Genomic DNA, 15102 nt, shown 5'->3' with positions numbered 1-15102 from the left:
GATATTTCTATTTTAAAATAAGGGGTGGAGAGAGAGATGGTGTTCTAGGCAATAGGTTCTGGAAGAGTGGAGGGAGGGAGGGGAGGAACGGGGAAGCCAGGGACAATTGCTTGCCTTGGCCAGCACCCCCACCCCCCTTTCCCATATGGAAACTTAAGCTGCCCCAAGGCGCAGAGGAGCCAGTCCATTAGCTGTGGTCAGCAGGGGTGGGGGGGGCTCTCTCTCCCTCCAGGTCTTATTGCCAAACGAAAAGCAAAGCTCTACTCCATCTATTAAAGCCAAAAAACAAAACCTATAAAAAACCTCCATGCACATTTTATTAACACACACACACACACACGCACGCACGCACGGAATCTCTTTATCTCCTCTGAATAGTTGAAGCTGAGGAACTTGGGGGTAGGTGGGTAGTAGGAGATCCTCGGACCCACTGGACTAGATCACAGAGGGAGAGGAGGTGCCCTGGCAAAGCACTTTCCAGGTTAAGTCCAGCCTGAGGAGGAGCTAGGGGTGGAGAGAGAAGAACTGCTTCTCCCCAATTTCGCTCCCTCTGGAATGGGGGCAAGTGGAGGGTCAGCTCAACAGAGAGGGGGAGAAGTCTTCCAAGATCCCCAGGGGATGGGAAGATTGGGGGAGGGGTTCCAGGACCCAGCCCCCCGCCAGGGGAAGGGATATAAAAGAAGGGCTAAGGCTGACCGGCGGAGCGCCCTTGATCTTAAGGGGAAGAGTTCTAGGTGGTGTGAGAGGAAGTTAGGGACTCCTGTCACTCAGCAGCAGGGCGTGTCTGTCTCCGCGAGGTGTTCGGCCGCCCCCTCCCCTTTAGTCGCCGTCTTGGGTACACAGAAGAGTCCAGCCTGGGGGTGTTGGAGGTGTGGAAGGACCAATGAGAGGCTGATCCGCTTGGAAGGGTGCAGGGATAGAGCTGAGAGAGCTGGCTGGGGCTACACCCCCGCTCCCCCCCTTCCCCAAGCCAGAACTTGGGCTTGTCCTGTTTGACGTGCCCGCCGAAGGGGGCGGACAGGGTACTGACCGGAGCAGCGGTCCCGCGACTCTGTACTCCCTGCTGCCCAGGCCGGGCCGGGAAGCTGCTGGGCTCAGCGGGGGCGCCCCTGGAGACCAACATGGAGGTAGGAGCTGTCTAAGGCCCCAGAGAAGCCAAGGGTCTCAAAGGAATCCTACAGGAGTGGAGATAGAGTGCAGCCTGGAGTCCCATACGGGAGGTCCGACCAGTGGGACCGCAGTTCTTGGAAAAGAGAAGGAGAGGGGTTCGGCCTTGGCTTCGGTGGGGGTCTGGCTGCGAGCAGCGCCCCCTCCGCTCCGGCCAAGGCAGCGCCTCCTGCTGGCAGGGCTGGCCCCCAGCCGGCCGACACACTGGACCCCCGGGCGGGTGCCGCCACCTGGAGGGCGTGTGCGGCCACCGGGCGAGTGGAGCCTAGGGGGCGCTGCAGCCGGTCGGGGAGGAGCCGCCTCGCCTCGCCTCGCCCCGCGCCTTCGCGGGCTGAGTCCGCGGCGCCGGAACCCGGGAGAGAGGGGAGATGGAGAGACTCCCGGGCGCTCTGGAGACGCAGGGTCTGGGTCGGGAACGGGTGGCCGCACGTGGCTTCCCCCGGACCCCGGAGGGGGCGCCTTGCCGCGGGGGCCAGCGAGCCGCACACGGGCATTCCTCCCTTCGATCCTTTCCCCTGCTGAGGTCGGGGTCGAGCGCGGACGCACGGAGCGGGGGGTCGGGAGGGACCAGAACCTTCCGCCTAGAGCTCCGGGGTCCGGGCAGCCCCGGAGCTACTGCCGCCCTCCTGCCCGCGGCGGTGGGAGCTCCAGAGCCCCTACCTTTTGGGGGGGCCGGCCGGAGGAGGAAGGGGGAGGCGGAGAAGGGAGGCGAGATGTGGGGGTCGAAGGACAGTGGGAGGCTCGCAGATAAACAGAGAGCACGGGCCGTAGAGAGGAGGAAGAAGAGACGGAAATGGAGAGAGCAGGACTGAAAGGTCGGAGAGAGAGAGTGACAGAGGCGGCGAGAAAGGGAGGGAGAGGGAGGGAGAGGGAGGGAAGGAGGAGGAAAGGGGGAGGGAACCCGGAGAGAGGGACGCGAGCCCGCGGCGAGCCGGGCGGGCGTGGGGCGAGGCCAGGCGTGCAGGCGGGAGCCAGTGTGCAGAGCGGCGGCCGGGTCCTGCTCCCGCCTCGGAGCCCCTGGCCCGGGGGAGGGGGAAAGGCCGCTAGCCCGGTCTATGTCTTTTTCTGACTCCAGTGCAACCTTCCTGCTGAATGAGGTAAAGGCGGGGGCCCCCTCCCCAGTGGGTGGGAGGAGACCCCCACTCCAAGCTAGGAAGAGGGCCCGCATTTGGGGGAGACTGCAGGGATGGGGAGGGAGGAAGATCGAGGAGGTGAGGCTAAGGGTGGAAGAGGCGGGCAAGAAAGGAAGGAGCAACCAGAGAGGGGGCAGCTTCTAAGCACTGGGATTGGGACGGGAGGGGAAGACTGCCTGGGGAGCCAGAAAAGGGGCTAGATGAAGGAAGGAGATAAGAGGGATCCACCAAGCTCCCCGGGTGCCCCTCTCCAGGCTCCCTGAGGGCAGCCTAGCAGCTAGAATGCTGGGGGGTTTGGCGTGGTCCAGCTCTTAAAGACTGCTGGGGAGAAAGACTTCCCAGAGGTACTAGCTCAGTTTCCCCACTCAATGCAGAGGGATTAGGATCTGTCCAGCTTCCTGGTGCCCTTACAGGAGAAGCTAGAATGTCTTCTGGAGACTCCCAAGAACTCCAACTCCCAGACCTGGTTGGTTACCCAGGTCCCCCACCCCCACCCAGCCGCCGCCCCTACGTCCTGCGTCTTGGCTACCAGCCAGCTGCCCGTCTAACAGCTCTCTCCTAGAACAAGGAGAGCAGGAATCCTCGAATCCTTTTTGTGCCCTCGCTCTCTCCCCTTATGCTCAGCCACGGAAAAGAAAAGGGGTTAGGGGCCACACGGATACTGATAGGCGCATGTCTTGTTTCAAGACAGGAAGCTGGTATGAGAACTGGAGCAGGCAGGTGTGGGTGAGGTGAGAATTGGAAGGGGGCATTGAGTAGCAACTCAGAGATAAGGGAAGGAGAGCGGCTCTGAAGCTCCTGTGAGACCCAAGGGATGGGCCCAGGTGTGAAAAACTTGAACCCATCTCCCAGGGGTGGTTGGCATGGCACCTCCTGCCTCAGAAGCAGACTTGGACACCACTGTCCCAGATGGGGATGAAGACAACAAGATGTGTGAGGAAGGAGTGAAAGCTGATGACAGATCCGCTGGACCGCAGGACCCCTGGTGGTGGAAAGAGTCCCAAAAGGAGAGACCGGGAGAGTAGATTCAGGGATGGGAAGAGAAGCAGGTGCCTCAGCAGCTGTCTTCATTGGAATCATCTTCCAGGAGAGAGAGCACCTTGAAGGTCCTATTCTTTCACACCTCGTGCCTCCTTTCTGCCCTTCTGGAAAAACAGAAGGAACTGAAGAGGCAGAGAATAAAACAGGATCCGAGGAATTCTGAGGAACTGGAAGAGGGCACGAAAGTGACAAGAACACTGTCTGGGAACCGGCACTACCAAAGAATCCAATGTATAACCAACCCCCAAATGGTGCTGGACTCAGCAGAGGGAACTGTGAAAGCCGGCTTGTCCCGCCCCCCCCCCCCCCCCCCCCCCCCCCGGCAACAGTGCTTGCCAGGCCCTAGGGCTCCAACAAAGTTGTCTGCCAAATCCAGCAGGAGGAAGATGCTAAGCAGAGCTGGGCTGCACCACTCACAGGGGTAGACAGACTAAAGGCAGACTAAAGATAGTCTTCAGATGAGGCCCCCTCTCTCCTTCTTTCTTGGCAATGGAACATGAACAAGGGACATAAACGGGGAAGCCAGTTGGGTTGGGTGGTCTTCTTCTCTCCCCTGCGCAGTGCTTCCCCCCTAGACCTCATCAAACCGTGTCAGTTTCCGTCTTCTGACTCCCCTGTAGCTCAGGAAGATAAAGCGATGAGCAGATTCCTGATTCACCCTCCTGGGTGTGAGAAACTGGGACTGGAGAAGGACTGAGCTCAGAAGGGCTCCAAGTGTAACCCTCTTTATATCTCACATCCCCCGAGTGGTGGGGGAGGGCGGCAGGTAAGTAATCAAAATTCAAAGAAACAGTGTTGCTCAGGAGATGGAAGAAAGGAGGGAGCTCAAATGGGTGGATCTCTGGGGAAGTTTATTCAAAGAGGAGGGCTGCTGCTCGGTCTCTAACCTCACATCTCAGTGCCCCTGGGAAGGAGACTGACTGGTGCAGAGCGGCCCCGTGGCTCCAACCCGGATACCGGCCACCCCACCCCCATCCTTTCTCTAAGGAGGGAATCTGGCCTCACACTAGTGATTCGCTCGTCTTGCCCTCCCCCACCCACCCCGTCCCAACCCCAGGGTGGCCAGGATCCCACCTTCTGTCCCAGCCCCGACGGTCCCCCTACCTCCACCCTCCGGTTTCTTTCCTCCTCCCTTTAGGCTCACCTAAAACAGCCCCTCCCTCCCCCAGTTCCCACGGATGCCTTGGCACTGCCTGGCTCAGTCCTTGGCAAGGAAGTGAGGAAGGGAACCCCCATCCTGGCCAGACTAGGATGGAATCCGCTCGCGCAACAGGTGTGGGGCGGCCGGACCCAAAACATCCCCCTTTGCACGGGTTGGGCGCCAAGGCCCTTTGCTGCAGGGTCCCAGCCCTAAGGGGGCCGAGCACCTGTTGGGGTAGGGGCTACTTTCACGACATTGGCCTGGGGTCGCCAAACCCATTCCCCCCCCCCCCCCCCATTGCGGGTTTGCTTTCCAAGCCTCTGGGCCGCCAGGGCCCAGACACACCGCCCTCTCACCTGGGGCCCCTCCCCCATCGGCCGCCCGTCCCCCGCCCCGCCTCTCCGAGCTCCCCCAGTCTCCCTAATTTCCTGTCTCCCCCCCCTTTCTCCCTCTGCCTCGACCCCTCCTTTCTCTGTCTCCTGCCTCCCCACAACCTGCACCCTCCGCTTTCTCGGCTTGGGTACCATCTCCGCGCCCCCTCCCCTCCCCCGCTCCAGCCCTTTGTTTCCCGGCGGAGTATTTCCTGGGTTGCTGAGCGTCTCTGTCTCCGCATCTCTCCTCGCCCCGCCTCCTCCGAGCCTGGATCCGCCCCGCCCGCAGTCTCTCCTCCCCTTCCTCCCCGCCGCCCCTGTGCCCCATAGGTGCTTGGGGACCCACCTTTCCCCCGGCTGCGGCCGGCCACCCTCTCCCCGGCCGGTCTCGGGCTCTCCGGGTGGCCGGCGCCCCCCGCCGCCGCCCTCGCCTGCTCCCGGGGAGGGGGTCAGGTGGGCGGGCACTATTGTTGTAGGAGCCGGCGCCAGATTCCTCAGCCGCGCTCGGGGTGGGACCGGCAGGGTTTGGGGGGGGTGGGGTGGGGGGAGCGGTGATTTGAGCTCCGAGCAGCTGGTCTTCGCGGCTCGCTCTCTCCTTCGCGCTCCCTCGCTCTCCGCCGCCGCCCGCAGGGCTGCGGGGCTCGGTGGCATCTCTCGGGCGCGGCCCGCTGTCCTCGCCCCTGTCTCCGGGCTGCTCCCGCCCCCGGCGCCGCGCGCTCCCCCCCCACCCGGACTCCCCCATGTATGACGACTCCTACGTGCCCGGGTTTGAGGACTCGGAGGCGGTGAGTGCCCACGGTGAGGGTGGGGGTGGGGAAGTTGGGGTGACTCCTCTTCTCCCTTGGACCCTTCCCCCGTGCAGGACTTTGAAAAACACCTCAGTGGAGCGGCAGGGCGTGCAGGGAGGGGCGCTCCTGGAAAGTGGGGAGATGGATTTTCATGCCCAGGGCTTCCCAGGACCCCAGTCCTAGACCAAGGGGTATAGGGTGTGTGCAAGGCGGGGGGTAGTGTGGGGGAAAGGCTCAAGCAGGTGGCTCCAGAGCCCAGGACTGAAGGACAGAGGGAGGAAGGGCTGGAGGCTGAGGGCACAGAGGCTGTAAAGAGGGCACACGCAGCATCTGGAGTTCCCAAAGGAGGACTGCCGGGGTCTGAACACAGCAGCTACAGGAGAAGCTGGAGCTTTCTGGGAGGAGGAGAATTCAGACCTCCTGTGCTTCAAGTAAAGGACAAATTCAGAGCCTAGGAGAGCATCAGAGAGTCAGGTACCAGCCTCAGAAGGATCATAAACTTGAGGACCTCCATTATTCCCTTCTGCTGCCATCCCTGAGCATTGCCTTGTTTCCTCACCCTGCCTGCTGTAGCCCAGCTTCTCTCCCGGGCTGGAAACTAGGCGCCCAGCACATGGGTGGGCCAGCTGACTGAGCCCCATACGTTCCTTGCCTCCTGCTGAGGCCTCCTCAGAGCAGTGGGCTTCCTGAACTCCTGCTCAGCGTGGAGGGCCTGGAGGTGAGGCCAGAGGAGCTGAGGGCCTGGGGATGGAGAGGAAGCTCTTTGCTCAGAGAACTAGGCAACTGATAAATATTTAATTCTCCTCTTTGCTTTTATCTCCTGACCCACTGAGACAAATCAGCTCATTAGGCAGTGATTCCCGGAGCTCAGGGAGCAGGGAGAGTGCCTGGAAAGATGGGGCAAGGATGGGGAGCAGCTTCTCTGTCCCTTCCCTCAAACCTCCTGCATGAAGGCCTCCTTCGGATAGGACCGCTAGATGGCTCGGGAGGGGTCCCTGATAGGTGTGGAGGGTAGAGCCCTCCAGTCAAAAGGAGAGTATTTGCGTTTTCTTCCATCTCTTGGTGCCAAGCCCAGGATACAGGAGTCCTCGGGTTCAGAGTAGACAGCTATCCGCCCTTTTCTGGGACTGGGCTCCTGCTGGGCCCAATTCCCCATTGGGCCTCTGGGGCTAATTACACTGCAGCTAGAGCAGATGATTTTCAAGGCTCTGGTGGACACCTCTTTCTGACAGTTGAAGGAACAGCTGACATGGCCCAGGGTGCCAAGGTGAGCTTGAGAATGAACCTCCCTGAGGGGCTGGCGGGCCCTAGAAGGTTCTTTCCCAGCCCTGGTGAGACGGCAAGGGCTGTTGCAAGGTAAAGACTGACATGTGGCTGGTGTTGGGGCAGTCTCTTGCCCCCTCTCTGGCTCCGCACCCCTTGTTGGTTCCTAGATCACCCTCCCCCACTTTCCTTTCTCTTGCCTGGCTCCTTGCTCTCCCTGAGGCCCCCTCTGAAGCAGTAGGAGGGAGATCAGGCTCTAAATAAATCCACCGGCTCATCTCCCTCCCCTCCTTCCCCTGTGCCAGGCAAGAGTGGAGCTGCAGCCTGCCCACACACTCACCAGGCAAGGGGGGCACCACCAGGGCACTGTGCCAACTCCTGGCAGCTCCAAAAGCACTGAGCCTCTGGCTGTTTCGGCATAACGGGGGGTGAGGGAGGCAAGAGCCCAGAGCACACTTGGCAGGGTGGCCCCGGCCTCCCAGGTGGTACCCACGCATGAGAGATGGGTGAGCTCCGAGGACTTGGGAATAGTGGAGAGGGGGTTCCATTCTGAGCACAACTCATTAAACATTTAGGGGCAGATCCTGTCATTCCCATCCTGAGGCGAGAGGCCAGGTGACCCAGATGCCCCAGGCAGGGACATTAAGATGACGAAATTAGGCCAAGAGCCTGTGGAGCAGAGGGTGAAGGTCAGATTCCTCTGCCAGCATGGGCCGGGACATCTAGGAGGCATCTGATGTACACTTATCAAAGCGAGCGGTCAGCCCGCCTGTCTCTCGCCTCTCTTCCCACTGGCCCCTGTTCACTTTAGATGGCCGTCTCCTATGTCTAAGACCCCTACAAGGAGGTCCCCCCACTCCACTGACAGTGTGAAGCTTCTTCCCGGGCTCAGCTGCTCTTTATCCCGCTGTCAAGCCAGCCTTATTTTGTTCTCAAGAGAGATGGGGAATAGCAGGCCGACTCTACTCCTCTGTAAAATGAAAGACTTTTTCCCCTTTGTGCTATCTTCATGCCTTCCATCTACCACAGACGTTGTCTTTAGCTGCAGCTCAAGGCCCCGGGCTGATAGCCAGCCGACCAGCCCTCTTGCCGATGGCGGGGCTGGGGCAGAGGGCATGACGATATGTGAGTTTGTCTTCCCCACTGAGAGTCTGGCTTCCGCTGCCTTCTCTAAGTGGGCATGCACGGTGAGCTTGAAGGAGTGTTCCTCGGTCTGAGTACATTCTAAAAACCCCTTCCCTACACACACACACACACACACACACACACACACACACACATTCCCACATGGACCCCTTACGGAGGCCCTTATCTTATCTCTGCCACCTGCACCTCAGAACTGATGGAAGTAGCACGTCAGGCTTCTGATCATAAAGAGGGGAAACTGAGGCAGAAAACAAAGGATTCCCTTTCCCCTAGACTGAGGGGGAATCCCAGACATCCTGACTTCTCCTGTCCTGAGGTCCAGCTTCCCTTGCTCATTTGTGCATCTCCCTCAGCGCCTCCCTCAGGGTGAGCTCTGCAACCCTCCAAATGTACCCCCTGCCCAAAGACCCTTCCTATGGGCAGGACTCGGAGACTCTCCTGGCTCAGGTTACCAAAGACCCTGTCCCTACCACCCCAGGGTCCTCGGCTGGGTTGCCTGGCGCTGACAGGTCCTTCCTCTAGGGCTGATACCCCTTGGGGAAGGGCTGGGGAGATGTAGGCCAGATGGTAGGCGTGGCCGAGCCTCACTGGGGCCCAGGGAGACAGCTTTGTGTTGCCTTCTCAGTCGGTGTCTTGTTTGCTGCCCACACCTGGCCAGTTGCCCCAGCAGGTGTGAGAGGAAAGAAAGTGGGGGCGGGGAGGTGCAGAGGAAGTGACTTCCAGGAGTTGGCAGCTCTGTGTCCTCCTCTTCACCCTGGAAGGGTAGGCACTGGGGGAGATGAGATCTAAGGGGGTGGATGGCTCTATCCTGACACTCAGGACCAGTGCCATGCCAACCAGAGTCTCTTGACTGTTCCCGGCTGACTGTACTCCTGCCACGCATTTTAAAGGGATAAGGTCCAGGCTGCTTTGCAGGCTGATGTGAGCAAGAGGGCTGGGTCTTTTAGATTCCGAATCATCTCCAGTATATCATCTTCAGCACATCTCCCTTCACTCTGCCCCAGAGGCCAGGGTAGAGGGGAGGAAAGGGAGGAAGGAGGAAAGGGAAAGCTCTATTCAAGGCTGCAGTATTCATAGGCTTGGGGGGAGGGGCCCAGATCTTAGCACATATGGAATTGGGCTGGCTTTCCTGCAGCCCCGGAGGCACTGGGCCCTTCTCAGGGAGACGGAAGGGACCGCTGGGGCCCAGCTGCCCATGTGGACGCACTGCTGTAGGGCTTAGAGGGTGCCTACAGTGCCCTTCACGCCTGAGCCCAGGGGTCACAGCCTCTCCCCCATGCCAGGGTTCAGCCGACTCCTATACCAGCCGCCCATCTCTGGACTCGGACGTGTCCCTGGAGGAGGACCGGGAGAGTGCCCGGCGGGAAGTGGAGAGCCAGGCTCAGCAGCAGCTTGAAAGGGCCAAGGTATCAACTTGGGTGGGCAGGCCAGGCCAGGCTGTGTGGAAACTTGTGCTCAGTCCTAAGTCCCCAGGGCTCAGTGGGCAGGATGCTCATGAGTGTGAGTGTATGTGTGTGTCATGGGCGTTCTGTTGGGGTCTCTGCCCGCTACTGATGGGGCACTGAAGTTAGAAGGGGTGCTGCGAAGCTCCCCTCACTCGCACTGATGGCCAAATTCCCTAGCACAAACCTGTGGCATTTGCTGTGAGGACCAATGTCAGCTACTGTGGCGTACTGGACGAGGAGTGCCCAGTCCAGGGCTCTGGAGTCAACTTTGAGGCCAAAGATTTTCTGCACATTAAAGAGGTGACCAACCCCAACCCCAAAGAGAAGCCACCTAATTCCCCTGCTCTTGCCCTGGCTCCCATGCCTCTTACTTCAGTCTTAGTCTATAAACAAGTCCCCAGACTCCTCAGCTCTTACCCAGAACACACACCTGTATGCCCCTCGTATCTAAACCCCAATCCCCAGGGCCTCCATCCTTCTGAGACCTGGCTTGGGCCTCAGCCTCCATATGTGTAAAGCGAGCAGTTGGATGAGTTGCCTTTTAGGTCCCCTGTGACATCAGTGATGCCACACACTGAAATCTTGGGTGGCTCAAACCTGGTTGCCCTTGCCTCTGGCACCTTCTCCTGCCCCCCTCCTTTCGTGCTGCCTTCCTCAGGCCAACTCTCTGAATGCCTCCCTGGCTCCTTCACATTGAAGAGCCAGGACTGAGGCCTGGGTGCCTCCTCTCACCGCCCCTTCCCCCAGAAGTACAGCAATGACTGGTGGATCGGGAGGCTAGTGAAAGAGGGTGGGGACATCGCCTTCATCCCCAGCCCCCAGCGCCTGGAAAGCATCCGGCTCAAGCAGGAGCAGAAGGCCAGGTGAGAGCAGGGTTTGTGACTCCATAAACATACCCCCCTCGTACCCCGAAGCTGACACACGTGCAGATACACAGATGTTACACACACCCCTCCCTCACTAGCTAAGATGTAAGACATGTATGCAACTGGTAAATAACGTGTCAAACCTGCATGCACACGGAAGCTTACTGACCTCCCTTTCTGCTCTCAGGAGATCTGGGAACCCCTCCAGCCTGAGTGACATTGGCAACCGACGCTCCCCTCCTCCATCTCTAGGTAGCCTCCCCCCAACCTGCCCGTCTTGGGTAGGTGGGTGACTAAGACACAGGGGGAAAAGGGAGCTGGTTCCCAGGTGAGCCATGTGGGAAGGGGTTGGTGGAGAGGCCAAAGAGCTCAGAGGAACCCAGTGTCTCCCCTGGGGAAGGGAATACCATGCCCCCGGGGCCTTTCCCCCTTCACCAACTTTAATCTTTTATTTCCTTTTCCAAAAAGCCAAGCAGAAGCAAAAGCAGGTGAGTCAAGAAAGGGATCTGGGCTGGGGGGGCTCATGGCTTATGGCTGTGGGGACAGCTTTCTGGGCAGTCGTTGTTGGAAGGGCAGGAGAACAGAGAAGGGAGGGAGCCCAGAACTTCTGAATCTGCCCCGCAGCAGTCAGGCATAGGACAGGCGACAGGGCCACGGCCCTGCTTGACCTCAGGTCAATCCCGCAGGCAGAACACGTTCCCCCGTACGATGTGGTGCCCTCCATGCGGCCTGTGGTGTTGGTGGGACCCTCTCTGAAAGGTTATGAGGTGAGAGAAGGTCCCTGACCCCAAAGAGTTGCCCCTGCCCAGCCTGCCATGGGAAGGCCGCAGGGATGGTGGGAGGGGGTGTTCTCCCCTCATCAGCTCTGTGGAGGGGGCGGGCTCCAGGGCCAGGCCTAGGGATGCTGCCTCTCCCCAAGAGGCCCCCCAGTCAGTCGCATGCCTCTCCCCTCACCCCTCCCACCCAGGTCACCGACATGATGCAGAAGGCTCTCTTCGACTTCCTCAAACATAGGTTTGATGGCAGGTAAGCTGCTCTGGCCTCAGGTGGCATGAGAACCCGGGAGAAGATTATTATCTCCTTCCAGGTGCCTGTAGCCAGGTCTTCTCTAAAGAGACAGTTAGCGGGACCTGGGTAAGGAGAGGCCTAAGGCTTGAAATTTAGAGCTGGGCTGTGATTCTCCACCCCCACCCCAGGATCTCCATCACCCGAGTCACAGCGGACCTCTCGCTGGCAAAGCGATCTGTGCTCAACAACCCTGGCAAGAGGACCATCATTGAGCGCTCCTCCGCCCGCTCCAGCATTGGTGAGAAGCCCCGGTCTCCTGCTTCTCGGCCTGCTCGAGCATTAGTGAGACCCTTCCTCCTACCTTCCTCTTCCCTGGCACCTTGCAGTCCTGCCCAGCTCCTCTACCTGCCCCAGGACTGGTGAGAACCATCCCAGTCCGTCCCCCACCCCCCACCCCCGCTCCCTGTTTCTCTGCTTGCCCCGGGGGGCCTCGATGAGTACCCTCCCCCTCCGATTCCTTCCCATCTACCATCCGGGAGTGCCTGCAGCCCCGCTGGAGGAAGAAGCAGGTGGAGGAGCCCCACGGTGAGCATCACGGCTCGCTTGCCCCCTCCACAGCGGAAGTACAGAGTGAGATCGAGCGCATATTCGAGCTGGCCAAATCCCTGCAGCTGGTAGTGCTAGATGCTGACACCATCAACCACCCGGCACAGCTGGCCAAGACCTCACTGGCGCCCATCATCGTCTTTGTCAAAGTATCCTCACCAAAGGTACATCAACAGTGGCGATGGAGGAGGTCCATGGGGCTGCCCTCCCACCATGCAGTACAACTCCTGAGTTCCCTTTCCCCGCTGCCCCCTCCTGATCGTCCACACCTGCTACTGATGCTGTATCACAAGTGGGGGACAGGCCCAGTTCTTTCTAGGCCCAGCCCTGCCCTTCCCCCTCAGGTCCTCCAGCGCCTCATCCGCTCCCGGGGGAAGTCACAGATGAAGCACCTGACGGTACAGATGATGGCTTATGATAAGCTGGTTCAGTGCCCACCGGTGAGTGCCTGGGTCAGCGACACAGGTAGACTGCTGTGCCCACTCTTGCTTTTCCAGGGCTGGGGGAGTGTTGGAGATGGGTGGGGGGCCGCTACTGAGAGGAAGCCCATCTCCCTGCTTTCCCTCTCCCCACCAGGAGTCATTTGATGTGATTCTGGATGAGAACCAGCTGGAGGATGCCTGTGAGCACCTGGCTGAGTACCTAGAGGTTTACTGGAGGGCCACCCACCACCCAGCCCCTGGCCCTGGACTTCTGGGCCCTCCCAGTGCCATCCCCGGACTTCAGGTACCCATTTCCAATGGGCACAGATGCTCAGGCTAAGCCAGCCAAAGCACTGCCCCCTCCTGGCCCAGAGGATTGTCCTTGGCCTCCAGCTCGAAGGCCAAAGGATTGGAGAACTCAGCTCTGCTGTACAGAGCTAGGGCAGATGGGCAGAGGAACTCCCTGATGAGAGAGGGAAGAAATCAATGAGGTGGGTAATCTGAGGTTACTTTTCTGAGCTCAGAAGAAACACGCTCTTTCACGTAGTCTGTCTTGAAGGCAGAGCCTGAATTCTGCAGGAGTCCAAAGCTCCGGTTTTCCATGTCTCAAGTGGAAGATGCTTCTCCCTCCTTGCACCATTTCCTGTATCCAGGAACTGAGAGCTGAGGGGGAAGAATCCCCCACCCGACTAGAGGTGGGAGGGAGGCCCTGCGAGGTCTGCCCCACCTACTTAGAGCTGTTGTGTTGCCCCCAGAACCAGCAGCTGCTGGGGGAGCGCGGCGAGGAGCACTCGCCCCTGGAGCGGGACAGCTTGATGCCCTCAGACGAGGCCAGCGAGAGCTCCCGCCAAGCCTGGACAGGGTCTTCGCAGCGTAGCTCCCGCCACCTGGAGGAGGACTATGCAGACGCCTACCAGGACCTGTACCAGCCTCACCGCCAGCACACCTCGGGGCTACCTAGTGCTAATGGGCATGACCCCCAAGACCGGCTCCTAGCCCAGGACTCGGAGCACAACCACAATGACCGGAACTGGCAGCGCAACCGGCCCTGGCCCAAGGATAGCTACTGACCGCCTCCTGCTGCCCTCCCCTGGCAGGCGCAGGCACAGCCGGCTAGGGAGCCCACTCCAGGCAGGATGGAGGTAGACTGGCATTAGGCTGGCACTAGGCTCAGCCCCCACAACCCCCTGCCCAGCCCCAGCTCCAGGGCTGCCTGTGGTCCCAAGGTTCTGGAGAAAGCAGGGAGCCCCCTTACCTCCTGGGCACAGTGACCCCCCTAGGCTCCCATTCCAGGTACTAGCTGTGTGTGCTGCACCCCTGGCACCTTCCTCTCCTGCACAAGAAGCTGCCACGCCCCCCCCCGGGCAGTGCCCTCAGGCCAGGATCCCCTTTGCCAGGGCCTTCCCACCAGACTCAGGGAAGGGATGCCCCCTCCAAGTGACGAGGGTGGGGGTGTGTGGACAGCATGGCATGAGGAAGAAACAAGGTCCCTGAACAGGCACGAGTCCTAACAGTCAAGGGACTCAGGGGTTGTGCTTTGGGGTTCGAGGCCCTCCACTCGCCTCACTGCCACACATTAGAAATGAGACAATCAGAGCCCAACAGGGTGACACTCCCGTCCATCAGCTGGGGTGAGGCATCCACACACAAGGCTGGAGCAGTCGGCCGGCGAGGCTGGGGCCAGAGGCTCCCCAGCGGCTCTCTTCCCCTGCTGGGAAAGCTAACACCTGACAGCAGCAGAGACCGGAGCATGGTCAAGCCAGACGGGTGGCAGACAGGAGCCGACCTGGATTGGGGGTTTGGGAAGGGAGGGCGTGTACTGCGGAGACTGTACGGAACAGCTTCAGGGGCCTCCTTGCCTCCCTCATTCTTTTGCTCTTGCATCCTGTCATTTCTGTTCTTGGCCCTCACGCCTCCTGGGGAATATGGGCCCAACTTTGTTTGCTGATTCATAGCTGCTGCTTGTTAAGTTAGGGTTAGATGGGGAGAGAGAGGACACAGTGGACAGCCCCCAGATGCCCTGTCTACCCGACTACCCTTGCCTTATGGCTCTAGTGTGTGACCTACAGAGCATGTTCCACAAGACCCCCACCTCACAGTCATCACTAATAAACACCATGCACAGTCTTGCGGGCTCCTGTTCTGTGTCTGCCGACTCAGGTGGCCAAGCTCGTCACTGCGCAGTCCGAGTCCGGAGAGAGTGGCTCTCACAAAGGAGCCACTGAGTGGGAAGGGAACAAGGACAGAGCTGGAGGAGGCACGATGCTCCCAGGCCCCCCCCCCCCCCACACCGCGGGGCCGGGAGGAGGAAAACATTCGGCAGCACAGAAGGGACGAGGGACCTGTTCTGGGAGGTGGGGAAGAGGAGGCTTGGTCACAGCCTTACGCTGTCCCTACCTCAGGCCCAAAAGGCCCAAGAATCGTTGTAACTTGAACTCCATGTACTTGCCCAGCTCTGTAGCCCTCTCCCCACCACCAGCTCAGCGGGCCCCAGCTCCGGCCCCTGGTCCCCATCGCCACACCTCCTGTGAGCAGTGGACTCGGCCACGAGGGAGCCACAAGCAGAGGCACTGAAGACTGGGTGTCAGAGGCGCTACGACAGGCCACAACCGTGCCTCACGTGCCAGTTTCACGGCTGCTCTCCGTTCCCACCCTTGTGCCAAGCTCCCCAGAGGATGCCCAGGCAGGCCAAGCTACAAGTCAGT

At 60.1% G+C, this 15102-nt stretch overlaps 1 protein-coding gene across 3 annotated transcripts; it reads left to right on the top strand.

Moving 5' to 3' along the window:
• Nucleotides 1-839: 839 nt before the first annotated feature.
• CACNB3 (calcium voltage-gated channel auxiliary subunit beta 3) lies at nt 840-14524 on the top strand. 3 transcript variants are annotated; one of them, XM_027593509.2, is made up of 13 exons: nt 840-1127; nt 9334-9456; nt 9673-9795; nt 10243-10358; nt 10549-10613; nt 10830-10849; nt 11048-11128; nt 11329-11387; nt 11558-11667; nt 11988-12139; nt 12320-12415; nt 12552-12701; nt 13153-14524. In XM_027593509.2, exons 1-13 carry the CDS (start codon nt 1122-1124, stop codon nt 13465-13467), a joined length of 1416 nt encoding a protein of 471 aa, XP_027449310.1. In that variant the 5' UTR covers nt 840-1121; the 3' UTR covers nt 13468-14524. The 3 variants fall into 3 exon arrangements, with proteins under 3 accessions (XP_027449310.1, XP_027449309.1, XP_027449308.1); XM_027593508.1 differs by lacking the exon at nt 840-1127 and adding an exon at nt 2071-2264; XM_027593507.1 differs by lacking the exon at nt 840-1127 and adding an exon at nt 5162-5638.
• Nucleotides 14525-15102: the final 578 nt, after the last annotated feature.

This window comes from Zalophus californianus, chromosome 9 (genome assembly GCF_009762305.2).
Source record: "Zalophus californianus isolate mZalCal1 chromosome 9, mZalCal1.pri.v2, whole genome shotgun sequence".
Classification (NCBI taxonomy): Eukaryota; Metazoa; Chordata; class Mammalia; order Carnivora; family Otariidae; genus Zalophus; species Zalophus californianus.
This window is presented reverse-complemented; position numbering and strand designations above follow the sequence as displayed.

What these genes read in the sequence shown, in the direction of transcription:
- CACNB3 (XM_027593507.1), top strand. Translation starts at nt 5,594, where the DNA reads ATGTATGACGACTCCTACGTGCCCGGGTTTGAGGACTCGGAGGCG. An exon ending in AAACATAGGTTTGATGGCAG is followed by an intron (nt 11,388 to 11,557) that starts GTAAGCTGCTCT and finishes CCCCCACCCCAG; the next exon opens with GATCTCCATCACCCGAGTCA. An exon ending in GTGCCATCCCCGGACTTCAG is followed by an intron (nt 12,702 to 13,152) that starts GTACCCATTTCC and finishes TGTTGCCCCCAG; the next exon opens with AACCAGCAGCTGCTGGGGGA.